Source organism: Drosophila grimshawi, unplaced genomic scaffold (assembly GCF_018153295.1).
Source record: "Drosophila grimshawi isolate 15287-2541.00 unplaced genomic scaffold, ASM1815329v1 contig_848, whole genome shotgun sequence".
Taxonomy (NCBI): domain Eukaryota; kingdom Metazoa; phylum Arthropoda; class Insecta; order Diptera; family Drosophilidae; genus Drosophila; species Drosophila grimshawi.
The window spans coordinates 17,236,017-17,258,175 of record NW_025063692.1 but is presented as its reverse complement, the minus strand read 5'-3'; the positions used below and the strand labels follow the sequence as shown (position 1 = coordinate 17,258,175).

The 22,159-nt window shown below is 38.2% G+C and overlaps 1 protein-coding gene across 1 annotated transcript in view; it reads right to left on the bottom strand.

Moving 5' to 3' along the window:
• Window positions 1–22,159, bottom strand: part of LOC6565139 (zwei Ig domain protein zig-8) — a 42,260-nt gene that overhangs the window by 17,780 nt on the left and 2,321 nt on the right. The window contains exon 2 of the mRNA XM_032738220.2: window positions 14,896–15,065. Coding sequence (XP_032594111.1) covers window positions 14,896–15,065 — 170 coding nt within the window. The remainder of the gene's footprint in view (window positions 1–14,895; window positions 15,066–22,159) is intronic.

The window sequence follows — 22,159 nt, the reverse complement described above, 5'->3', positions numbered from 1 at the left end:
CGGACTTGGCAGCCTCTGTCTACATTTACATTTCACTTTGGGCATGTCAGGTTAATAGTGCATATAAACATCTGTAGTTCAATTTGAATAATATAGAGTATTAAGCAATTACATTCCATCAGTGCAAAGATTACTATATACCCGAGGCCTGTTAGCACTTTCTGCTTGGTTACTCCAAGTGGACTACTTTGCCTACTCTTTCACTAATGCAAATATATGATTAGTTGGAAGTGTTTGTTGCCTGCAGCTGAATTACAGTTGCTGATTAAATAATGAAATATATTAATAAATTTAGCGTCTGATAGATAATGCAAATTGTCTTTCAAATTAATTTTATGATACGTTTTTGATTAAGGGATGATCTTTAGTTAGTTTAAGCCAAGTCTGATTGTATCAAGGCATTGAAAATTGGTCTGTAACAAATTTATTAAATAACAAGTAAAATTGCAATATATTGCTTAACTCTTTGGAGTAATATCAATTCTATCATATTTCTCTATATCTATAAAACAGATTGTGAAGGTAAATAAAAGTAAATAAATACATTAAAACGTATAATTGAGATGCAAAGCACGTCAGAATAAAAAAAGTGCAGAAAAAAGACCTCATCAGACAAAGACAATGATAAAATAACATAATGTGAGTTGCGGCTCCAAACCCCAAACATAATTCAAAGAAAACACAATATTATTTGTTTGTAAATTGTCTTAAGACTGAATGTGAAACTCTCCGAATGTTACCGACCCAGTTTGCCATAACGATTGTCTGTAGTGCAAATATTATACATGTTGCTCATATTTTATTTAATGTTGTTACACAAAGTGCGATATTGACTCTTACGTTGCACCAGGCGTTAACAATTGGTCTGTAATTGGCCACTTTCTGCGCTTATTTGTTAGCCTGCCAACATCGATGCAGTCACGTGACAGCCAGTTGGCTACCATTTGCAACTAGCAAATAGATATTTAATTGCATGCGAAGAAGTGCAGGACGGTGCTGAAGTATACTTATGTGCACGCATACACACATACACACACCTGCACACACACACACCTGCACACACACACACACACACACAGAGAGAGAGACATATATACCGTAAATTGCTCACTTTCGGGTTTTCCTCATGCTTTACACCTTGGAAAATTGACTCTTGCGAGTTTATTATCCAATTGTAATAAAATTTGCAGGTCATAAAAACAAGCATTCCAATTCGTAATAACAAAATGTTGTCTGACTCCAGGAAAAAGGGAAAAAAAAGTGTTTTAAAATTTAGACGACAGACGACAGGCAAGCGCACAAACAATCAGGTCAATTTTTGTCCTGTTCTGCTATATTTTCACAAACTAAGAATTGGCTCATAAAAGATTAGGTTATGGTGTAAGATCCGGGATACTTTGAAAATTATCCAAAAACATTTGTCCAATTCCTATTCGTTCTAGGCAGATTAGCTCAGTTCATTTACAAATCATAACGTCCCTTGAAACTCATAAGAAAAAGAAACCAGCAAACTGATTAACTTTAAAATTAGTTATTCAAAAACAATACACTCCGAAAAAACTGCCTGTATTTTTTTTCGGACTGTATACTCCTTAATATATTGCCTTTTTCCAACCGCATAATATGGCAATAACTATTCAAGTGCTTAAGGAAACTTTATCTTGAAAGCACCTGATAACATCACCGATACATGTACTTAATTGTTTGCGTTCTTTTTATTTTCAACCGGCTCAGTTACCTTCAGTTGTCCTTATCTACAAATAACTTAAATTTCTTTAAATATCAGAATGCTCTTTAGAGCAGCAAACGGCAAAGGAATTCCCACCGCTTGGCAATTTCATTGTAGTTTCATTGTACTGCTATTTTTCCCGTCTCCCCTTGCCGCCCCACAGCGCCCATTAATACTCTGTACGCAAAATGCATGGTTAGAGAGGGTATAGTAAGGTAGTTCCAAAGTATGTAACACACAGAACTAAACATCAATGAAACATCATCCAGACGCACTAAGTCCGATTTATAGCCGGGTTCCGTTGATGCAATGACTAATAAAACAATTAATTCAAATGTAATCACTTTTCTCCAAGCAACACATAAAGTGAGAAACAAATTCAAAAGGATTTTATTTATATTTGAAAATAAATACAAAAATAAAAAGAAAAGTCTGCAGGACATCTTCTCGTCGTGCAACATTGACTTGAGCATTCTTACCCGTGGCAATTTGATTTTTTGCCCACCTCAGTGACAGTTGTTATTGTCGTGCCAAAGAAGCTATCCGTTTTTTTCGCGTTTGACGACGCGATGACTATATTGAGGATGCGAATGGTTATGGAGTGGAGTTGGGAGGTGGGGCTGGAGGTTTATTGACGTTGATTTTATCGAGCCGCTTGCTCTGGGTGGGCTTAACTTCGCATTTGCTCCACTTATTCCACTTGAACGCTTCGCTAAGAGCAAACTTTGGCTCTAATGCTCTTCAGCAGGTTTCTTTTCGTCAGCATCAGCTCCTGGTGCAGCTTCAGCTACAGCTACAGCTTCAGCTTCAGCTTCAGCTTGAGCTTGAGTGTCAGCTATTGTGGCTGCTGCTACTGCTTCTGCTGCTGCGCTTGTCTAGCAAGTGTGGCACAGCTTAACAAGGTTGATCCAACTACGACTTCGTCTTAGTGCTGCCACGTTGCTAAAAGTTCGTCTTGGCAATTTTTGAGTGTGCGCCAAACGAACAAAAGAGACGGAGATGGAGATGGAGATGGAGATGGTTTGCAACTGAACACTCGTCCACGTCAAGCCTATCGAGTCTGGGCAAGGACACAACTACAGCGGAACGGGACGCAACGAGCCAGACTTCACACACCGGCCTTGGGTGTCTCCGTTTGTGTCTATGACTCTCTCTCTCTCTGTGTCTTTCTCTCTCTCTCTCTCTCTCTATCTCTCTCTGTGTCTGTGAGTGTGTATGGGCCGCGTACATGTTTCGTTGAATATTTGCAAAAGGGCCACGTGCACTGGTCCAGGCCTTAACTGTTGTTGTTCAAGCTCAACCAAGCACCGAGAACCGAACTGAGCACTGTTCAGATTAGCCAATATGACATTAAAGAGGAGCCACATTCAAAGCGACATCGCACAAAGTTTTTACATTGGCAAAGTTGCGTCTGGCAGCGTCAAGCGGAAAACATCAGCATAGAATGGTCGCATCCCTAACTTCAGGTGCTTGGATCACCAACTGCTCCAACTGTTTCAGCTGCTCATCTAACTCTGACAATGAGCCCCAAAGTATCATGTCAATGGAACGGACCCCACAAACTGGAATGCAACAAATGCCCATTGTGTGCTTAACTTTTATGGAAGTTCTTTTTTTTTTGCCTTTTTTTTTTTGTATGTTTTTCATTTTTGAAATGTGCGCTTACTTGGGAGAGAAATGTGAATGGATGCTCTGGGCTCTGGGCTTGAGCTTAGTTTGTTGTTGGCTGGGTTTTAGTTTCAACACGGCAGCAATTTGTGTTTATACAATTTTTGTAAATGTTTTATGACGGCCGCATTAAAACGAGCAGCAGCAGCAGCAACAGCAGCAGCAACAGCAGCAGCAGCAGCAGCAGCAGCAAAAGAAAGAGATGGACAATGGGCAAACAGCAACTGTCGCTGACAAGCTCGTGTAATATATGATTTATGCCATAAGAATGACAGTTGCCAGCCCCAGTTGGCAATATACAATGTAATTGGCGGACACGCCCACACACACACACACACACACACACACACACATACGCACTGTCGTCCCATGACATCGTCCCCATGCAAGCAGTTAATGCTGCTTTGACAGTTTCTTGCTTTCTGTTCGCTGCTGGCTTGCTGGATTTGTCTGCTTTATTTATTCATAATTAAAATGACTGCAATTTTGGTGACATGTTGCGGCATGTGATGACTTGTGGTTGCGTCTCACTTACAGCTCATGCACTTCAAATGTCATCAGAATGACGAGTGGCAACTGATATGAATGACTGACATAGTATATTTATAATAAATTTCGTTGATTCACAATCGATTCCCTAGAAATTTGTCCGGTTCAATATGTGCATTATTTATGTGTTGATACAATGACCACTTTCAACTGATTCGCCCATTCAATTTATCTATTATAAAGTCCCATATATATTTATGTCATAAATTGGCGCAATTAAGGTATAATGACTTCTGGTTCAATTTTATAAATCGGATGCATTTGAAATTCTATGAAATTGGCATGTGGCATCGAGTTTAATGACTGTTGTGTTGTGTGGAAGTAGCACATATAAATTAATGACGCACGATCGATTGGAGCTTAATTTGTTAGCTAGACGAAAGACTCGATTTGTGATTTGACTTGTTATGCTCGGTTAAGAAACTCTACCATTATATACACTTTAGGATGTAAACATTTAACTTTGTTTCACATTAATTTCAAATTTGAACTAACTACGAAAAAAAGTAAGTAATATAACGAAAAATAAAAATATGTCAACGACTACTCTTATTGTCGGATTATTTAAACCTTTAAACATAAGAAACTTTTTTGCACATCAACTGATATACTATTAATAAGTTTATTGACTTGACTGGTTGATTTAGTTTTAGTTTTCGAGCTTAAGCAAAAAAAGAAATAAAAATTAATTAATTAATAAAAGTCAAAGATTACCATTTCTGTCTGGTTAGTAATTGATATTAAGAATGAACACTATTTTAAGACCCTTAAGTGGCAATAAATTAACACATTTTATATTACATATAATCACATTATTAGAAAAGGCAATACATAAATTGTAATCATATCTATAATAGTTGATCAGTAGCTAGTATCGATTCGGCTGTTCAGCCAGACCAAGAATATTAGGTGTTCTATTCACTATAAGGCAAGTGAAGCAAGTAGGAGCTCTCTGGGCGCGAGATACCCCTTCTTAGCTATTTTTAATGGGTACAGGGTATGAGAAGAGGACTCTTGCAGATGCACGGTCCCCAATTGTTTCGCATGGTTGCTTAGCGTCTTTTGTTTGCATGTATTCTCTTAAGTGCCAGCCACTTGAAAAGGTAGTACAATGACGGCGACCATTATTCAACACTTTTAAGAATTCGGGTAATACGTATCTCTTCAGGTGGAAACAATCTGCGCAGCTTGCAGTGTGTTTCATTGTTAATATATGCATATGAATATATGTATGTAGAGGATGTTATTAACTTAAGCGAGTATGTTAAAGAAGTTTAAGTCATAGATGTATTGATGCAAGTCGATCCGCGCTTTTAATGTGCAATTTATATAAATAACTAAGATATTTAATGCGATTAGCTTTCTTATGTAACAGATTTCTTATCATGTAACAGTCCACGTAAATAGACTAAGGATTGTTTGTCTAGTCATAGGACACATATGATAAGGCAAAATAAAGAACCAACCAAAGGCAGGGATCTGAATCGCCTTAAAAAAGTCGTATTTTGTATTTTAGTTTCCGAACCAACGGTGACAAAAACAAAATAATTGGTACTTTTTTGCATTGCGGTGAGTGCATAATTTCTTGTGTTTTGTCAAAATACAGATTGTCAAGTCAAAAAACACAATATGCACTTCAGTGTGCAATTACTTTTTTGCTTGTTTGTTCTCAAACAGTGGGCCAAAGCTCGACGGCGGGCAACGCACATGAACAATAACAATAACAATAACAATAACAGCATCATAATTAACACATATTTTTTAGCACCGTGCATCCCTAATTAAAATGGCAGCATTAAAGGGAGCGGAGATCCATACATCATTAGAGGACAACACACACACACATGTGTTTGTGCGTGTATATATATATATATATATATATATATATATATATATATATGTATATATACATTAAAAAGCAACCTCATTACTGTTTGCGCATAAAAAAATGCTGTTTGCCGGAAATAAACTGAATGTGTGTATTAAAAATGAATACAATGCAATTGGCAGCTTATCGGCTTTTGTCATTGATAATGTGTTTTTGCTACCGCAAGTTTATTATTATAGTGAACAGCAGGCAAAAAAATATGTAAAAGACGGAAGACCTTGTTTAATTGTGTTATGCCTTGCCTGTCGAAAGCACCAATATATCGCTCAGCCGGCTAGCTATCGGCTCAGGGATAATTCGACCGCGATATATTGGGCGGCAAGTTAACAAACAATTTTTATTCTTCTGTAAACAAAAAAAAAAAACTAATATTTCCATCAAACCAGTCCGCTCGCTGCTGTGTTGGCTGTGTGGATGTTGTACAGCCTGCGTGTCCCTCCCTTCCTTGTGATTCCTCCTCTAAATTTCCTGGAGAAATTCCCTTTCACAATTATTCCTTTCTCGTTTGTTTCTTATGCCCTCATCTCACCCAATCACATTAATTTACCACCTCATGTTCATTTTTAAGGACTATTTAATTTACAACTCATGAGATACATGCGACATCGTGATCCCTAACATTTTGTTTGTGCGCGGATTTCAGAGACTAGAAGATCTAGATTCTTCAAATTTCGATTATATATGAGATAGAGGCTTCACATTTGGAATATAACTTCTCGTATACCGCAGGCAGATCAGTTTTTTTAACTTCATCAATAACTGTCCTCGATTCACGGATACCGATACATCGATTTCCGATTCCGATTTCCGATAGCCATAAATGTTAATATTATAAAATCTTATTGATCAATTACAAAAATTGCATTAAATTGCGGTCAGGAAACTATCACAACGTCTTCTCATATGGATCTCATTACTTTAATTAATGAGGCTTTCAGTATCTGAGATCGTCCTTGCTGATCAAGAATATAGAGGGTATTGTCTACCAATGCCTGTTGCATACATCTGCATTGTTTAATTACATTCTTTTGGCCCTTCAGTGTATACATGATTATTTGATCAGGCTTTATGTTATATCATTATTTATACGGCCTCTCAAAATGAAGAACAATTTGTTGTCTTCATAAAATATGCACAAATATTATATTGTATGCGAACTCTTTCGGGCTGATTTGAATAAGACACTGGGGCCTGCAAATGGGAGTTTTTATGTTTATTGCCGGTGCAGCAGTGTCATAAAACAATTTTGCAATATCGTGCGGATTAGCATAAGAGGCACATCAGGCAAAGATGTTACCCACATCGAACATATCCAAATTTATGGCTGGCTAATAAGCTGTCGAAATGGCCAAGTGTTTGTTCGATTCGAAACGCTCGCTAATGACACACACAGGGAATGGCAATGGGAATGGGAATGGCAATGGGAATGGGTAGCGGAAAAGGGCCAGTGGCGAATGCTAAATGGTAGCAGATGGGGGATGGGATGTATATCGCCTTTTGACTTACCGTTAACCCAAATAGCTATGCTAACGAGGCCAGACGGTGGAGTTTCTTCCCGCAAGGTGCGGGAGGGGGGGAGTGAGGCGCCTTTTGCGTCGGCGTTTCCTGCAGCGCGAAATATTCATAACGAAATTGAATGAAATTGCCTACCAAACAACAACAACGGCAACAACAAAAACAACAAAAACAACGACAACAACAGCGAGGACAACAACAACAGCTACAGCAACAATAACAACAGCAAGGAGAAAGGGCAGCAAGATGAAATAATAATAAGCACGGCCGTAAAACTCCCGCCAACACACCCCCCAACGGCCCCGCCCCTATGCTCGCTCAAGTCACCGCCCACCCCGCTTGTCGCCACCAGGAGCACCCACAGACTCCATCACACGCTTAACACGAAGCACGTAACGCAATTTTTGTTTAAAAACAAGCCGAAGCACAGGAGCTGGAAGGAAGAGTACACGTCAGGGAAATTGTATTTAAATGGCTGGGTGGTCTCGCCCGCAGCCTTTGACCTGGCACATTAGTTTCTGGGTCTGGCTTACACAGTGGAAGGAAAGAAGCAATGGAAACGGCCATGGAAATGGGATTTGCCGCCAAGAAGGTGACGGAGACGGAGACGGAGGAGCGGGCGGAGCAATCACTGAGCACGTAAATCAAAAAAATGTTGACGAAAATAAACGATGCCACGGCACAAAGCATAGCATATAGTATACGTACAAATATATGTACATATTCATACACAAATTCATTTATATACCTACACAAACATGATGGTAGAGTATAGATATATATATATATATATATATATATATATATGTATGTCCTTTATTTGTATACACTGCACCCATCAAAAATGAATAAAAAGCAAATAATAAGGCCGGGCAGATTTATGTAACAGGCAGCATCAAACAGACAACTCCACACCCATCAAGTATATTCATTTCTGTTTAGGACAATATCCAGTCGATCCAATATCCATATCTATCCCTCTCTCTCTCTATCTCTTTCTCTCTGAATTACGTTTCAATTTAGATTTGAAATGTAGAAATTTATTTACCATCGTATGGTGTGGTATGATGGTGCTTTAATTCACTGTTTAACTTCCACCTCATAAGTTAAGACTAGATTTGGCTAAAGGTTAATTTGGCGCATTAATTCAACACACTACGATATAAATCATTTAAAATTAAAATTAAAAGCACTGGGCTTAAAAAAAGATTCCACAAAATTAAATTCTGAAAAACTGTAGATCTGAGAATTATCTTTGGTTAATTTGTATTCAATTATTTCAAGACTTTTTTATAACAGTTAGTTATTAAAGGCAGCTCAGTAAAATAATCTATTATCCCAGTTTTTTGGTAGGCAGCTGTTTTTGGCGCCCCAACGCTCGTTAGTTATGACAATGATTTAGGGAGCTGCACCGAGCCAGTGGGGTTATGCACCCGTTGATCCGGATCCTAGCAAGAAACAGCCGTTTCAGAAGTATCTCATATGTTAGCCAGCAGCCAATAGAAGACACTCGTCCTACAAGTATGTTTCACTTGTTTATGTGACTACATCTATCAGTGTTTATCTGCCAGGCTTAAGCACAGCCTCCCAGCCTTTCAGACGTTCTGCAATCTGACACACTCACAACACACACACACACACAAAGGTTTATGGCAATGAACTAACTAGTGTAGACAGCCGTTTGGGGTCTATGTGTGTGTGTGTGTGTGTTTGTGTGTGTTTGTGTGTGTTTGTGTGTGTTTGTCTGTGTTTGTTTGCATTCAAGTCAATAAGAGACGCACTGCCATTTAGCACTTACTGGCAAATGTTGGCAGCAAAACCAATCTGTAAGTTATACCCGAAAGCGCGACTGGCTTGTAAGCAGACAAATAACCCAAGAGATAACAATAATGAAAGAGGGTGCAAAGGAAATAGGAAAATGGGAACGATGTTCCGCAAAGTACTACTTCGCTGAGCGTGTAATGGCCAAGGTTGAGGAGTGCCACAAATTGTCCTTTGCTTCCCTTGTTATTTTTGACCCATCGATTGGATAACTATGTTATCCGGAGTCATGAGGCTCACGACGACAACACAGTTTCTTCTTTCTTTTTTTTTTTAAATATATATAAAAATTAATTGATTAATTAACAATTTTCAACGCACTCCTATTTTCCCATTCAACTAAATTATTTATTTTTTGTTTGAAAATATAATAGTACAATATATACAAAATTAAGAAATAATTTAAATAAATAAAAGAAGATAAATTTAAAGATTTCAAATTAGCAACGAGTAATTCGATTTGTATTTAAAATATAAAATATCAAAACCAAATAAAAATGTTCTAAATATCTCTGTATATTAATTCCATAAGGGTATGCAACCAGATTTGATTTGACATTTCCATTATAAAGTTGAACATTTCTGTCACAAACGTAAGCAGCACGTTTTGATGGACGAGTTCTATTTGTCAACTACTTGGACTACCTCGACAACTACTTCAACACTTGAGCTTGGAAGTTCATAATATTATAGCCACGCCCGGCTTCGGGCTCGTAATCAAGAAGGGTCATTGCTAACAGCTTTGAGCAGTCATTTGACTGGGAACAGAGAATTGCGCAGCCGCCAGATTGGCGGCCAACTTAATGAAAAATCACCTGGCTTGTGGGCATGGCAGTGGGAATTGGCAGGAAACAAACCAAATAAAAGTAATTGCCGATTATTTTAACAGCGTTTTTTAAATGAGCCACTCAACATGAGCCGAAAAGGCGGAAAATCAGAGGGAAAATGGGCGTGTCAGCGTATTAAAAGTTATTTAACGAATGCACTAAGTATTCCATTTAGTGCACTAAGTGAGCCAGCACTCATTGAGCAATATTTAAACTTGTGAGAAATGGTTTCTGCTTTTGCTATTGATTTAGCTTTTCTGCTGCTCTTAGCTCCCTTTTGGGTAGGCAACCAAATCTAGTGGAAGTGGCAGCTGTTGCGCTGTGCGCCGCATTCACAGTGCAAATGCAAAGCTCACAAATTTAAATAAATGTTTGAAATTGGGGACAAAGGGGCAAAAAACACAAAATTGCCCGAAAAGTTGAGTGACTGCAAGCGGCCAGGGGTCAGGGGAGAGGGGCAGAGGGGCAGAGGGGCAGAAGTGGGGCAGGGACCAGGGAATTCTGCACAAAAAACATCGAAAAACGCACACAAAAAACACATACTCTGGGATTAGTAAGAGTCAAAGCGGAAATCGACTCGACAGTCCTCGTGTGTGTGTGTGTGTGTGTGTGTGTGTCTATGTAAGTGTGGTGAACGTGCCCTGCGGCAGCCACGAATTGTGACAAAACAAAAGGGCAATCCAGAGCTAGAGGGGGAGAGGCAGAGGTTGCGAAAAGAAACGTTTACAGGACCATGCGGCTCACACGCCAAATTGCACTTTCAATTGGTGTTGGCCAATAGGATATGTGTGTGTGTACATATGTATGTATGATTGACCCACACATATCAATTTACTTGCAGCATCAACCACAACAATTTCAATTCCAATCGACAGTCGACATCACATCACATCGCATCGCATCCCATCGGATGCCTCATCGCCCCATCGCCTAGTGGAGGTAGCTTCTGTGACGTACATGGCACTGGGGGCATTGGCAATCCAATTGACGACACCACTTCAATTACACACTAATGAAGTGCATGCAATGAGATTAGACGTCTCGCTCCCCACCTGACCAAACCTTTGCGGCGTGAAAGCCTTCGAATGTGCGGTCGCCTGGTAAAGCGGCCAGTTGCATACATAACCACAATTGACAGGCAAGAAGCGGCTAAAGCCCAAAACCTCTAGCAGCTTGTCTTTCTTATTTCATTTTCATCACCGCAACTACACTCAAAGAAAAGAAAAATCGTACTAAAATTGTAAAATCACAGTTTAGCTGTTCCGTTGACAAGGGAGACATTTTTATGCAAAAACCAGTAGTCGAGTGAGCTGGACTACCCTAAACCCATTATTTTAATATATTATTATAATTTTATTGCCAAGTATCACTTTTAAAAGCTTTGCACTCTCAAACGTAAGTAGGCGTGGAAGTGCTCAAATGTAAGTAGGCGTGGCCTATACATACTTTCGCATTAAACCAAGTGGATACTTTTTTACACAGTTTTAATGGGCTCTAGGTGAAAAGAAAAACTCTTGAATCTTATAAGGAATCATAAAAAGATATTAAAATATTAAAAAATAATATATTGAATCTTAAAATAAAATATTAGAGAAAATTTAGATTTTTTTTCTAAAAGAAATTAAATTTCCATTTTATGAAAGAGCCAACCATCGTCTGAGAAATTAACTTTTTGAGCACTCACACTCCAAATCATTATGATTTTTATACTTTTTTATAGCGAAGGTATCTCAAAAGCCCATATCTCCCGCAATTTAAGAGCTACAGTTTCCAAACTAGGAATATATTAATATGCGATGGATTACTAAAACTCTCCTTAAAAGATCGATATTTCTTGGCTAAACCCACGCTGTTTTGTAGCACCTGTTATCAGATGGTATTACTTATGGTATCAGAGTCTTTCGCAGTTGGGTTCGCCCGACTGCAACGTTCTCGCTTGTTTTTTTTTTTTTTTTTCTAATGTATGTAATTTTTTTTTTATTGCCAACAACAAAGCAAAAGGACACTAACATGACTTTAGCGTATCGCAACCATTGATGGCGGCTGCTACGAATGTGATTTTAATAAGCTTTCCTGACGACGCGTCGATTTGATTGTATTGAAATCAATTTAGCCTTAGCAACAGCATCTGCAACAACAACAACAAAAGTCGTAACTATGTATATGAGTATCGGAGAGTGCAACAAATGTTGCTATCATAATGGTCAGATGTCATTTCCCATTTTCCATTCTCAATTTGCTTTATTGTGCCAGATGAATATTGACATCTGCTGTTCTTCTTTTTCGGCTTCAGAAAAAGCGACATCAAAAATGATTTTATCAGAATTGACATTGACGTCCTCCTCCACAAATATACAAACATACAAATATATTTTGAATTGTCTGCTTTAAATGGCAGCCCACTAATTGTGCCATTTATTGCTTCGCATTCAAAAATATGTTAAAATATGGCAAGGCAATTGGAACATGACACTCGAGACATGAGCAAAGTGCAAATTGCTGTCTTAGCATAAACCAAGCCACTTAATTCCACACACTTCACTCCCCTGTCGACCACCATGTTAATTGTTATTTATGAGCTTGCATCTTGCGAATAGTTCGACATCTGGAGCATTATAATTGACAAACTGTTGGCCATGTGATTAATTACTCTTCTCTAGGCAGCTAATTAACATCAATGGATGCCGCTTAACACCAATAAATATACTGTACTGAATTGGGGAAGCCAATGTACTAGTTAACATCAGACATCACGAAGCTAAATATGCAAAAGGTATAATTTAGCCACCTGGGATCAATGTTGTTTATTAGTCGAATGGAAAAATATGTTTGTTTTTTTGTACAGCTCAACTTAAATAACGAATGCTCTTTGTGAGCTTTTACATAAATGATAGATTAGTCCGATGTTAATAATATTTTGTAAAACAAAAAAAGATTGTCATTTAAAAAATAATTTTGTGAAGAATAGCTTCTAAGGCAGTCTAAACATAAACTAGCCCTTTTTGATAGTATTTTACCCAAGTTGTGTTCTTCAATTCTACAATTCATTTCTCATAGAAAGAGACAAGCGTTTGCTTTTATTTTATTATTTATTATTTATATATACAGTCAGAACAATATTTATTCGTACACTTTGCTTAAATATTATTTAAAAAAAATACATATTTACAAAATACTAACGAAAAAATCGTGGAATGGTTGCTTTTAATTCAACTTACATTCTTATTTGGCCTTTAATTTGTCTTTACACCCAGATATTGGTGTCAATACCACTTATTTCATTCCATACAACTAACTGTGTCTTTTTAAGAATTCCGTTGAAATACTAATGAAAAACAGCCTCGAGTATAGTTCATAACATTTAGTAGGGCCTTCTTTTGCCCTTAATTACGTCCTTGCACCAAGTTATTGGTGCTATTAACACCTATTTTATTCCATTCAACTAACTATGCCGTTTTTGAGGACTCCTTTCATGGAACCATGTGTTTCCTTATTATCTTCTGTAATCCGATTTTTGGAATAGCATTCTTAGATGTTTGCAGTGTCGAGTGAGGAGTCCCTTCGGTCATTTTCGGGCTCAAAGACGAGTGTCTTTCGATCAAGCCCAAGCTTCAGGTCATTTCGGCCTGATGATCAAATAGCTGTGCTTGTCCACTTTCTCATCCATAAGCACAGCTCGAACAGCTCCAGCTGCAACTTTGCAACTACCACATATTCGCCGTTATGCTTGATTCGCCTAGGCCTAACTTTGGGAGGGCCATCGAGTCCATATATAGCCAGATTCCTTTTTAATTTTTAATTCTTTTCATTATTAGTGACTACTCAAAATGTAAAATATTTAAATTTGCTGGAATTGCAGATGGGAGAAACTTAAAAAGTGCAATGTTAACTGTTTGACTTGGCCTGAATGTTATTTGGTACAGTGACTTCTGAGTAAAAATTAAATTTCTAATTGTTTAACAGCTGGCGCTATAGCAAACTCAACAACTTCAACTGGTCGCATTTCGAATGAATTTTCAAGTAGACAAAGCCATAGTGAGATGCACAGAGAAATGTTGAAGCCGGCTCACAACTTTTGCCCGAGTGAACGTCAGTGGAAAGTCGACAGTCGACTGTCGACCGTCGACCGTCGACAGACGACAGCTGCCATCAGTTAAAGCCCTGCCCTTACTATACTCTTCCTCTTCTAATAACAAGCAACTCTTTGCAGTCGCCTTCCGTGAAGCGTAAAGCCTTTCGACAACTTTTCGCTGTACAACTTTTATATTTAAATACCCACATTCCAAAAAGAAAAATGAGCATATTGGTTTTGCTAATGCAACACCCATTTGGCCGTCTGACTTCTGTGTATATATTTTTCGCCCACTCCCAGCAAGGAACACGAAATTCGTGAATAACTTCATCGAAGGCAGCTTAGAATCTTAGACTTTTTACATTTTTTCAGCTCTTTCCCAGAGTTCAATCTAAAAAATGCATTTTATGAATACATTTATGCTTTGGTACAGTGATATATATACTATACTTGCATTGAGAACAGAACATGGCTCTGGCGGTTAAAATACTTATGTCATCTTGCGTTACGGCGTAAGCGGAAACAAATTCGACCAGTAAAGCATATATCGATAGCAAATCCAAAAAATATTGTCTAAAAATATCATAATAAGACTTTTGCCTATCTATATCATATATATCTTTCACAGTTACATAGTTGAATTTCCATATTATAGAGCTATTATATAAAAATCTTAATTCAAAAATTTCTTAAAGGTATTTGTTATTCGGCACCATCAAAACTTGTATACCTCGTCACGCTTTGAGTTGGCGCTTCGTACATATGCACGAATACTTCAGATTAAATTAACTGCATTTCGAACAGCTAGCTGCTTTTTAGTACTTACCGTGCGATTTCCGAGATTTTTGACGCGACAGGTCAACTTGATTGTTTTTCCCACGAGACCGGTTACGTTGGTGGCAATGTTTGTATCAAATGTGGGTCCCCCTGTGCCGGGTGTGGGTAGGTCCTGCAGGAAGTCGGTAAAGAATCGCTTCGAGGCACCCTGCGAACCCCCTGCAAAATATGATAACAGTTGCGAAGATTTTGTTATTTACGAATATGGTTAATTTATGCAGAAAAAAAATGTAGAAAAAAACCCCGTAAAAAGACAATCGAATCTAACCTGGAAAGTTTTTATTTTGTTTTTAGAAAAATATTTTTAAATAATCTAAAATATCTGTAAAATGTAAAAATGCAAAACCCAAATTTTTAGAAAATGTCTCTTCTGATAAATTGTAAATTAAATTAAATGAGTTTGTGAAATCGTCACGTTCACAGATAAACAAGAACACCCTGAAAGTTAGATATATTTTTTAAACTGTACAGCGATTTTCTAAAATTCAGCGAGATTTTCTATCAGAGTTTATTTATATATATTTCTTAATAAAAGGCAAGTACCGTTCAATTATTTTAACGATATAACTTAAAATTAACATTAAATATTAAATATTTCGTGTTTTTTGTAAGTATTTTCAGAAAATTATTCTCAGCTAGCTGGAAAGAAACAAAATAACAACAAACAAAAACTAACTGTTATTATTGTACGGTTTTTCTATGTATTCCCAGAAAAATCTCCTTTAGGTAGAAGTTCAATGTGGAATTTTGATTTATTGGTAAAAACAAAAATACATTAAGCCAACACAGAAGATTGATAATTTCTCATAATGCAATTACTGAATTGTTTTCATCAAATAAGAATATGTAACCAAGATTAAATTGAATTATAAAATAAGCTCTTACATTTTTGTCAATTGTGTGCAAACTGAGCAGTGCAAAAATCTGTTTAAAAAAACACATTCCTTCCCCATGGAACACACCATTTAAATTGAAAAAAAAAAAAAAAAACAATACGAAACTTGGGGGATGGTACAACTTGGGTGGTATAGATAACAGATGCACGCTGCACGATGCCATGATAGCGAATGCTGTCTGGCTGCATCTGCCTTCCACTCGCCCTCTTCTGGTGTCACAGTTTAAATACCGCTTAACACCTTGCGATTCCATCGCCTGTTGCCCGTTGTCGTTGTCGTTGCAAACGCTTTCATTTCGCTTTCCCTCTTTTGAATTGTTTGCGCTGCAGCTGGTCGAACACGTGAGATTCCCTCTTTTTTTCCAACAACTTGCTTCGTGGCAGCTTGCCACGTTGCAGCTGTAATGTTTTAACGTTTTCCCCCAAGCTACAACAATTTCCCTTGCCAACAGCCGTAATCGGCCTTGACACATTTGCTTGCGCCCACAGTATCAAGCGTATGCGCGTGATCTTATATATGTATGTATGTGCAGAATGTACTGGGGGGCAATTCAGAGATGTGTAAGACTTTAGACTAAGCTTTCGATTGTCCTGGTGGCTCAGGCCAATATATGGAAGTGCTTTCCATATTGGGAGAATGGGCGTCTCTTCTGCTCGGCTGCTCAGCTGCTCGGCTGCTAGGATGGCGAATCACATCCAGCGGATTTCAAGCGCCACTTTAAGTATATGTGTGACTTTACTTATCAGCCAGTAAGCATATAAAATAGACTCGCCTATATGTGAGTCGCATTGCGGTGGGCTTTCCCTTAGTTGAACACGAAATGTAGCAAATAAAATTGTCATCGATATTACACTGCTTACCATAGTCATGGCCAATTTCTGACTGAGCTGGCTGGTTTGCAGAGATGAAAGTTTGACGCTATATGGCAGGATGCCACCCACATCTCCCACCTGAATAAGTTTTACGTGACCACAGATACGAACCAGATACATACATATACTCATGGTTACGTATTTTCTCTTTACACATACACCCTTAAGGAGAGGGTTTTTTTTGTATTGTTTTTTTATAAAAGTTGTAATGCAGGCCATGTTTTATCTTTTTTTGTTGATAGTTCATAGCCCAAAAAATATATATATATATTTATCGATTTTGTGTCGAAGATTGCTTCTTATTCTTGCTTTAAACATGGTTTTGCTTTGACTTTAACTCTCCTTTGGCTTGCATTCAAACTGTGAAAGTCAAACTTAATTATAAAGAATATTTGTGCTAGCCATCAAAGAAATTATGCCAAATTATATCGATGGCTGACTTTTGGTAGATGAATTATATTATACTTTAAATTTTATATACGAGTATATGTATGTACATGAAACTTAAATTAAAGGCCAAACAAAATATGCACTCTCAACTTATGTTGCGAACAGCTCTCCTTATTTTATTTTTTTTTTTTGTCATCCATTTCAAATGCCAGCATTTAATGGCAATGTGGTAAGCCAAAAACTCACTTATTCACTCACAGACAGGCATGAGTTTTTGGTCAATAATTTACGCACAGGCAGCAAATTCCGTATTTAACACTGTCCCCGCATAGATTTTCAATTTATGCGACGTTCACTATTATTATTCACTGAGTTGCCAATTTTTAGCATGCTGTAGCATGCTGTAATGGCCTCAGAGTTGGTCAGGAATTAAGCTTATTTGCATACATGTATATGTATGTGAATGTATTATGTTGAGCTCCCACAGTTGGTCGAGAAGAGCTGCCTAATGGCCATGGCAGCCAATCAAGTCGGCAGACATTTGTAAATGACAAACACTCACCGTCGCACTCGTAATGATGGCGAGAAGAAAGAGAAGAAAACGATGATGGAGTAGAAGCAGTAGAAGCAGTGGAAGCAATAGAAGAAGCAGAGGAAGGATAAGGCACTCTCAACGAATTCGATGCGCTTGTGCCATTTAAATTTCAAATGAGTTTTGTGTCAAGTTCAGCAATTTTTTATATTCAATTGGCCTTTTTTTCACCATTTCTGTTAAAGTTGTTTTTTGCTCCTATTTTGCTTTTACCCACGCTGTTATAAATCTGTGTTAGTCATCGTTGACCCCGCAAAGTACATACGCATATTCCTAATCAGATCAGTGAGATGTGTCGAAATTGTCAAAGCTATTAATATATTCGTATTTCGTCACCAAACAGTATCTACCACAGATTATTAACAAAGTCTGGCAAGGGTATCAAAGTTTTCTCTCATGATTGAGTTATTTTTTTGGCATAAGTGGGAATCTTTGCAATTCATGGGTATACGATTTAGACTTTTGAGTAGCGAATTCTTTGACTATGAATATTATGATTCTATGTCATGGACTTTCTCGAAATTTGTCCAAATCGAATCAACTTACAAATGCATATAATTTCTCTTTTCGAACTTAGTTGTTATTCAAGCCGTAGTTTTGCTGCACTTGCTGGCTCGTGAGTGCTCCAAGTTCCACTCCGAAAAGTCTTCAGCGAATGCCGAATGAGGCCAATATTTAAGTTTTCTTTAACTTGAGAAATGCTGCACAAGTTAAAGTATGCCACAAAGACTGTCTAGTGTGCAAGTCAAGACTGAAGGACGAAGCGAAAATGTTTCACGACAGTCAATTGATGACAGCAGCTCAACGTAGTAATTGTCTGTTTTGAACATATCAAGTACTTTGTCAGTGGCTGCCATAAATAGACCAAAAAAAAAAAAAAAAAATAACAAGCTGTCGGCTCGGGCGGGCAAGTTTCAGTTATAACTCACTCACACTCCACAGCTGTTGTAAGTTACGTAAGCTATGGCAGCAATTTGCTTCGCACATGTTTTGACAATAAACAACAAAAACAACACGACCACCAACAACAATGCTAGATTTCTGTTGGCCGCCTAATGAAAGCCGGCAACTGCAACGGGTTATCTTTTCGGCACCACCCCCTCACTGTTCCACTACCTATTTCCTGTTGGACGTTTTCCCTTTGATATTAACAAAACAGCTTAGCGCCGGCCTGGAGGCGTGTCAACAGAACAGAATACAACTTGACACTGCTGTCGCTGTCAGTGACAGATAATCGGCCATCGTCCAGCCACGCCCACAACGCATGCGCAAGAGACTAATTGGAGTCTGCAGCGCAAGCTGCACAAATGGGCAATCAAATGCAGTTGCAGCTGCAGTTGAACTTGCAGTTGCAGCTGCAGTTCAAGCTTCAGTCCTTGCCAGCATCAATTCATTGTCACAATACTCTGAGAGTGCCCAAGTACTCGACGCGATTTGTTGTCCTGTTTTCAATTTCAATTTAAACGACAAATGGGCAGGCATTTCACCCTTTGCCTACTCTGTCGTTGCCGTTGCCCTTTGCAGTTGCAGTTGCAGTTTTGATAACAAGTCGCTTATCATGATTCTGTGTGTGCCCAGTGTATCCACTGAAAGTGGATCAAAAGGGTATAATAGGGCAGAGGTAGAGGTAGAGACAAGGATTATGGTTGGATATCTATGTATATGTATCAAATCTCAATGAAAACATTTATCAAATTGTGTTCTTTATGATACTGAGGATTATCAGCTTATTGCCATCGGAATGAAAGCAAATTTTCGGAAGCCATTGAGTGAAAAAAATGTGCACAATTTTCTTTGTTACACTTGTGCCATTTGTATAAACATTTTTGCGTATACGAACGAATCTTTCGTTCAGATTTTCATCAAAAAATCGGTAAACATTGAGGTGAGATATTAGCTAGGGACACCAATATTGGTATGTTGACTGCCCTTTGTCGTAACCATTATAAATAATAACATTTGAATCCAGGAGAACAGTTGTGCTGCCTCTGCTCAAGGCGCAATAGGAATTTGCTTAAATTCGACAAACTACAACGTCAACATCAAGTCAAGTCAAGTCAAGTCAAGTGTTTAACTGTTCTGAAACTCTGACAAAAGAAAGGGCAGACAACATGAATAGCAAGATCTGATTACAAAAGGTTAGATGTCTTGCGGCTGTTTGGCATTCCGTCAAATAGTCAAAACAAATGTGGGTACATTTTTATGTAAATAAATACAATTTAATCATAGGGAAAATGTGTTTAAATAATATGTTCATAATGTTGACAGTGGGTTGACGCTGTTGTTGTTCATATATCCGATACTTATGCAGGTCTGGTCATATGCCACTGGGTAACTTATAGTCGAGTACACTCGAGTGGAGACCTACTGCTGGCTTTTGATAGGCGCTTCGCATATTGCTGACCGCAGCATGCTCCAGCATTTATGCTTAGTTATCCTTAGTGAAGTCCCCGAGTGTCACTCCACTTTTCCGGATGCTTGTCCTTTGCGGTTCTGCGGCTCTGGACACCGGAGCTTGCGTCAAATTTTGATTTCAAAAATGAGTTTTTTTTTTTTTTTATATTTTTGCCTTCTTTGCCTTTTTTGTCTGTGCATGTCAGCGTTGTCATTGTTGTCAGTGGCATCCAACCATCTCTCGGCCGTGCTGCCTCTGGAGCTGCCGCTGCTTGCCAACCGAAGGCATTGAGGCCGCCATCCTCATCATCATCCTCATCATCATCATCATCATCGTCGTCGTCGTCGTCGTCGTCGTCGTCGTCGTCGTTCTCCTCATCGTCATCGTCATCTGGTTGTCATTAGGTTTATGTCATTGTTCAGCCAAGTGCGCCGCCACGACGCAGTTGCAACTATTGTACCATTTTTACACAGCCAGCCTGGCTGCAACATGTTGAGCTGCTGCTGCTGCTGCTGCTCCCGCTGCTACATCAACGCCCACACCCACACCCACATTTACACACAGAGTGTCTGCTGCTGCTGCTGCTGCTGCTGCTGCGGGTTGACTCTAGCTGTGTCGCTTTGTGTTCACTTTCACGTGCGCGCATCTAAACTGACATTCCAATTATTCTTATCGCAACCCCAACCCCGCAACAAGCCCGAACCTTGAAATCCCATGCCCCATTGTTAATGGCGCGGCGTCTTTTCATTTCAACTAAGTTACTCAGTCAGTCAGCCAGTTTGTCAGTGAGTCAGTCAAACAGGCAGTCACTCAGTCAGTAAGTTGTCCCTGACTCAAGTCCACTTGGCGGTTTTGGTGGCATCTTTCATTTTTTAAATAAAAAAAATAAAAAAAACAATTTAACTCATTGGCTGGATGTTGAGCTGAAACTGAACGGCATGAAATATGGCGTTTTCCTTTCTAACTCTTGACTCCCAGGACATTTGAGGCATTACTAGACGGCTGATTTATGTTGTGGCAGTCAAATTAAATGAACCAAACATGCTGCAGGCTACTGCCACTGCCGGAACTACTGTGCGCTTTTGATATTGGCAAATTGGTAAAACATGTATTCAATTAACTTATTATTTTTCATAGCTGATATAAATCCCAACAGCAAAGCAATAGAAGTGCATACAACCGTTATTTACCCATTATCTGGTCGTCAAATGGACTCTGCATAATCGATGCCTTTTCTGCTAATTTAAATTTAAAATAGAACGACATTTGCCAAAATGTGATAATAATATTAATGTGCTAATCCCTATCCTACAATAATAGCAAATTAATTGCGCATGAAGAGAAAAAATACATATCTGCTATAAAATGGATCTTCCATATTTCATTGGGTTTGGGCTTCGACTGGGCCTCTTAGCCAACATATGTATACTACGAAGTTTGACTACGAAGGCCGTTGATTTCAGTTAGGATTCACATACTAGCATAGTTACATATTTATATTAAAAAATAGAAAAGAATAAGCTCATTAGCTATATTGATGATTTTATAAACTTTACCTAATGGCAAAATGGGTAAATTCTTATTGTTCAATGTTCGTCTATGTGTATGAACACCTGATTTAAATATTGTTTCAAATTGAAGTTCTTCAAGTTCTGCAGCTAAAACCATCCTATTAATGCTGCAGATGTTATTGCACTTGCCGTCTGCGGCTTGCATGTTAATTTATTGATTTTCTAGTTTTGCATATACAATTAAGGACTGGATTATGCAGGAATTATAAAATGACTGCTTGAATTGATTTTAAAGTAATCTGGGTAGGCTATTTGTAACTGGTTAATGGCTTTAAAACACATTTCGCTGCTCTGGAGTGTCAATTTAAAGTTAGTAGCAATTGGTGCTTGTATTCTCTCGACCAACTTTTTAATATAATGCTGCAAACTGGGTAAAGCATACGCGTATATGGTATATGTTAAACTGAAAACTGAACTTTGCCATAAAATAAGAAAATTCATATTGTTCCAAGTCAAGTTTATCTGTATAGAAAATGTACTCCGGCACAAACAAAACTCCGCGACGTTTTTATCAATATGTTTTGGTTTCGGTTTTTG